Source organism: Trachymyrmex cornetzi, unplaced genomic scaffold, assembly GCF_001594075.2.
Source record: "Trachymyrmex cornetzi isolate Tcor2-1 unplaced genomic scaffold, Tcor1.1 scaffold557, whole genome shotgun sequence".
Taxonomy (NCBI): Eukaryota; Metazoa; Arthropoda; class Insecta; order Hymenoptera; family Formicidae; genus Trachymyrmex; species Trachymyrmex cornetzi.
In genome coordinates, this window is record NW_017299868.1 from 454,253 (window position 1) to 460,252 (window position 6,000).

The window sequence follows — 6,000 nt, forward strand, 5'->3', positions numbered from 1 at the left end:
ATGAAGTAATAAAAGTAGGGAGAGTGGTGTCGGTTGAAACAAAAAAAATATTTTTGCAGCTAACCAATTTATTATAAATAAGAAAAAATTGAAATTTTTTATGAAAACAAATATATCCTTTGGCATTAATTTCAACTTAATAGATATTTAAAAAAGTAACAAATTATAAATGATATTTATCATTAATGGCATCGCCGCAACTTGTTACAATTGACATCGCGGTGGTGTCAATTGTATCACCGCCGCTTGTTTCGATTTTATATCCATTAAACTTACATGTAAACAATAAATTGAATTGATATATATCTTACTGCAAAGCTTAATATTCATATAAGTGTGATATTCATATCACACAGTATCGTCGTATTACAAATTGTTGTGGAACGAGTTGCACTAAATAATGGCGGGTAACAAAGTTTACAATCTAACCTTGATTTAACAAAAATAGGTGCTGCTACGTTTGCACTTACGAATGGCCACTCAATTTTTCGTCAATGACTTATGTCTGTTAACGGTATGCAACCGTGCATGCAGTTCAGCCTTTCGTCAATAGATACAGCTATTGCGGTCAATGTTACAATTGACCCTCTGTTTCAATCGACACCACTCTCCCCTATGTACTTTTAAAGTACGTTTTTTTTTCTTTATGTTCCTGTTCTTTTTCTGCAAGCAACTAAAAAATAACAATTTCTGAATTATGTTATGTTATAGCATGATATGTGTAACTATAATTAAATATTATTCAACTCACTCCAATTATAATAATTCATCAGCAACACGAAAAAAAATATTATAGTGAATATAAATTTAAATTGTCAATTTAATTATAAAAATTCAAAGCATAATTAACGCAGAAAATACCTAGTGAGAGTAGTGAGCATTGTTGAAAGGAAGATTTTTTAAAATAATTCTTTAAAGACCTCATTAAAATATTAAAAAATTATCATTCGGTGAAGTATCTTCTAAAAAAGTTCATGATATCTACTTATAAATGCTTAGTAAGCAATTACGCGGCCCCAGATGGTGCGGCGAAATACTCATGTTTTTTATAAGTAAAAAACGTACAGGGTAATACAAAAGACGTAATATTACGAGATCTTTAATCCAATCTAATGAAATAATTTTTCAAACTTCAAAATAGGGTTTCATGATAAAAACAAATAAGATGTATTTTGATAATAGAATTTTACTTAATTTTATATCAAAATTGGTTCAGGGATCTATATGATATACAGCATCTCTTAATGCAAACATTTTCTTGATATTTATAAGATTAGATTTAGATGTCATGTAATTTACAAAAAAGACACTTATTTTCTTCTAAAATCGATACGTTAAACAACTTATTGATAATAATTAATAATAAAATAATAACTCTCTAAATGAGTTATAGACTCCTTAAATCAATCGATAAGACAGAATTCGTAAATAAGGCAATAGGAATCGACCTCTAATTGTTAAAAAAAAAAAAATTTCAAGAATTTATTACTTCGTACAACATCGTACGTTTCGACTCCAATTTTAGTCATCTTCAGCAATTCAACATTAATAAGTACAGAATAAAAATCGCAGTCAGTATCTTCATATTTTCATGATCAAAAGTGAGCGATTACCAGAACATTCGTGAGGCCATGAGCAAGTTGTCCAGCACAGTTACTTGGCTGAGTGGCAATAAAAACTCAGACTCACGAAATCAAGCAACTCGCAAACAATCGAAATTTATGTAACAAAATAGTGAACAACAAAGACATCGCTATCTTTGAATTTTAATGTCTCGATGGACAACTTGCTCATGGCTGCACGAATGTTCTGGTAATCGCTCACTTTTGATAATGAGAATATGAAGATACTGACTTTTATTCTGTACTTATTAATGTTGAATGGTTCAAGATGACTCAAATAGAAGTCGATACGTACGATGTTATACGAAGTAATAAATTCTTGGAACTCTTATTGATATCACATATTATTTTGCAAGATTATATTGTCGGACATTCTAATTTCAATGAGCTGTGAAAAATTCTTTTTGATAACAGTTCATTATTGAGTATTATAGCTAGATAAAATTCCTGAAAAAGATGTAAACAATAAATAAAGTCTATCCATAAGACTTCGCGCTTTATTTAAAGATTTTATGTGGCTGCCGTATTTTCGTCAAATCGTGTTTTAATATATACGTAAATAACACTATCGATTAACCTTGACTGCTTATATATTATTGATCCTGTTGTATTCTATCATCAGATCTGGAGAGATCATTTCATCATTTACGGTACAAACTGAATTGGACAACTATATTATATTTTGTTGACATTTCCGCCGACTTAAATAAATTTTTTGGCCTGTTGATCGACTATTTTAATTTGTATTGGACTGCGTCGATAGCCTAAGGATTATATCAAAGGTATACTAAATTGCTAATCTTAGTAAACACGGTAAAATGCTTATAACATTAGATGTATACAATAAAACATATTTTTGCTAATTCCCTAATTCACTATATAATATTATAATAATTATGACTTAATTTTTTAACTTTTTATTTCTCTTAATTTGGTTTTATAATATGATATATTTAAAAAAAATATATATAATTTTTCTTATAGAGACTAAATTTATAATAGAAAATTTTAATTTTTTATATAGATGTTAGCAGATGCTCGATTCAAATTCGCCCTTGATTGCCTGAAGAAGTGTATCACGATGGGGCCGAAAAATAATTTTTTTTTTAGCCCGCATCTCTTATATCATAATCTACTCTTGGCATATTTCGGTGCTATCTACGATTTGGAATCTACTCTTAGACAGATTCTCCATATTCCTGATAGCATAACAAAATACACTGTTGAAGAATATTATACCAATGGAGGAGACGATTATTTTTTTTACATAGTGAGTAATTATCTCAGGTGTGAGATTAGCACTGTCATACAAAGAATACGCAAGAATATGATTTATCGCTGACGTTTTCGGATGTATAAAATTATAAAACTTTTAATTAATAAATAAATTTTATGGTAACTTATAATGAAAGACGTAACGAATATTTATTGTCTTAAAGAAAAAGAAAAGGAGGAGAAAGAGCGGGAAAGAGAGACAGAAAAGAGGGGGCAGGGCGAGAGAGAGAGAGAGAGAGAGAGAGAGAGAGAGAGAGAGAATCGTATAATTTATTTATTTTTATCCATTTCAGGCAAATGGATCCGAGAACTCCTATACATGTCGAATTTACTATAAAATTATAATTGATGAATCAAAAGGGTTGTATGTCGACTCATTGAATTTACATGCAACTGCCAATTCTGTGAAGGAATGCAATTTCAGTGACCGTCCCAACCTTGTAAGGAATTTCGTCAATAATATTGTTTCATGCACGACGCAAAGCTACATACAAAATTTGCTACCACCAAACAGTATCGATGAAAATACTGAAATAATCATGTTCAATACGATCTACTTTAAGGGTCGATTTGACAAAAATTGTGATACTGCAGTTGATACCCAAAATGAGAAGAATACACTTATAGCCAAACATATTATCTGTAAGAACAAAAATTTCAATAATAATCACTAGTTACTTAATTTTATATTATTCATTCATCATTAACTTTAATATTACAACTTCTAAATTAATTGTATAAACAAAAAATTTATATTATTTTATTTTTTTGTCATAAAACATTTTCATATAGATAGAAAATATATGTAAAAACACATTTTTAATGTCTCTTTTATATTTTCAATGATTTAATCAAAATTACAAAAATTGCTACTTGTTTTTTGAGAAACGTGATTTATTCCTGAAATTTTAATGTTTCTCTTTCTAGACAAATCTGAGCAGCTAGACCTATTTATTACAGAAGTGCCTTGCAAAGAAAAGAAGATGTCAACGTTTTTCTTGTATCCGTCACAGAAGGAGTTGGACGAAAATAATTCGATAGAGGTTCAAAAACTGAACAAATTGCTGGAACAACTAACGACCGAAGAAGGATCTCGAGAACTTCGTAAATTGCTGGATGATGGGATACAAGAATTGGAGGGCATGGTGTTTCCAATTACAATCAAGGATGTCAAGATCGAGCATGACCTGCCAATATATAAATTATTAGAGATGCTGGGCATTCCAGATTTTACGCCCATCTCAGGTACGGCCAAACTATATGATTATGGTTTTGACAGCGTGCAACTTGGCGACATCGTGCATCGTGTCAGTGTTAACCTGACGAGTAATGATATCATGGCGACCGCGAGTAACGTAATGTTCACTTACAATGCTTGTAAACACGCGCGAAAAATCCCCGAGACTGTAAATATTATATTCCCGTGTATCTGCCTGGTTTATGATAGAACACGTCATAACATCCTTTTCTGTGGCATGTTACGGGAAAGCTAACAGAAAGTAAAATTGCAGATATTTCTGTATTTATGAAGAAGACAAAGTTTAATTTAGCTGAATTATTTTTTTATATGAAAATTATTTTTTTATAGGAAAAACTGTCACTTTTCAAAAAATTTAAACTTTTCACAGTACGTCCAAAATGTTAAAATATATTTTTTACTTTTTTGAACGACACGAATATCATCGATTGTGACTTCAGTAAATGTATGAAAAAAAAATAAAATAAAATTGCTTGAAAATTATAAATATAAAATACAACTTGTATTTGAGTTTTATTCAGAAAATTCTTTTCTCTCCTCTTCGTCTCGTAGAAAAATTTAAATCAATTTAGTAATCTAATCTCTCGAATATATTATTCTCCGGTGAAAATTCTTTGTCTCGTTATCGATTGACTTTTTTAAGGAATTTCCGCGATCGGTAGCTTGCGCCTCTTCCGGTCGGACCGATAAGCTTTAATTCTCGAGACTGAAATCCATTCACCGCGCTTGACGTCATTCTAGGCACCGGCCTGGCACCGCTTCTGCTTGGTATCTGCCTGCTTGCCCGCACGTGTGTGCGTGCGTATGTGTCTGACTTTGCGTATCAGCGACCGTTATACCGGTAGCATCCGCGAAACACGAGCATGCCGGGATCTGCTGCAACCGTTGGCATCCGATTGCGTCACGTGGAACGCATGCACATACGCGTGCCGTCGCATGCACGTACATATGTAACGTGCGACGCAATACGACATACCAGAAACACGGACGAACGCGAGTTCGTCCTGGTTTGCACTCCCGAGTCCTTGACGTACAAGAGACGAGACGAGAGATGAGCGAACTCGAGATCCGTGAGAGACGCGAAGAGACTCTCGCGCTTCCTCGAAGAAACGCACAACGTCGTCTTTAAACCTTCCAGTTGGAATCGCCAACCCGGAAGAATTTCCTAGCAAACGAGCTGACGTTCCTTGCCGTCATTTTGACGTTTAAGAGGTCATTTTGAAGGTGTATATTTACGTACACACATATAATATTACGTACGTTACTTGTTTGAATAGTTCTAAGTGAATATTTAAACATATATTTATTTCATACAAAAACTATTAATTTGATTTAACTATCATTTTTTTATTGGGTGAATATTTATTTACTGTAAGTAAATATTTACTTACGGTACTATTTAAAGATTTTTTTTCAGTGTACTCAGCGGCTGATTGACATCCTTTCTATATCAAAGTTTTTGTGCCAAATATAGAGCGTATTTCGATGATGACAGTTTAGTCTAATTGTTTATTCTCGTCATTTTCCGCGTTGTTCCGAAGACAGAGATCTTCCATAAAATCGTTGCGTAAAATCGGCAATAATTATTGTCGCATCCAGTTTTTTATATTCGAATATGTAAATCGTGGGTGTCGCGCGATATGACGGAATGGCGTCGTTATGCGTGTCCTTACAATACTGATGCATATTCCGTCGGCTCTAAAAGACCCGCACATTAAATTATTATGTATTATTCGAGTCGTGGATGTACATTTTTCAACGCGCCATGAAAACGAGACAGCGCGAGTGAACTGACACGATCGCGAACATTGCCTGCGTGTATATGATTCTCTTTTTTACGACCGC

The 6,000-nt window shown here is 32.7% G+C and overlaps 1 protein-coding gene across 1 annotated transcript; it reads left to right on the forward strand.

Moving 5' to 3' along the window:
* Positions 1 to 2,327: 2,327 nt before the first annotated feature.
* Positions 2,328 to 4,432, forward strand: LOC108765844 (serpin B3). Its single transcript, XM_018514692.1, has 4 exons — positions 2,328 to 2,404; positions 2,647 to 2,892; positions 3,191 to 3,539; positions 3,825 to 4,432. The coding sequence occupies exons 2-4, from the start codon at positions 2,647 to 2,649 to the stop codon at positions 4,388 to 4,390; spliced, it is 1,161 nt and encodes a 386-aa protein (XP_018370194.1). The 5' UTR covers positions 2,328 to 2,404; the 3' UTR covers positions 4,391 to 4,432.
* Positions 4,433 to 6,000: the final 1,568 nt, after the last annotated feature.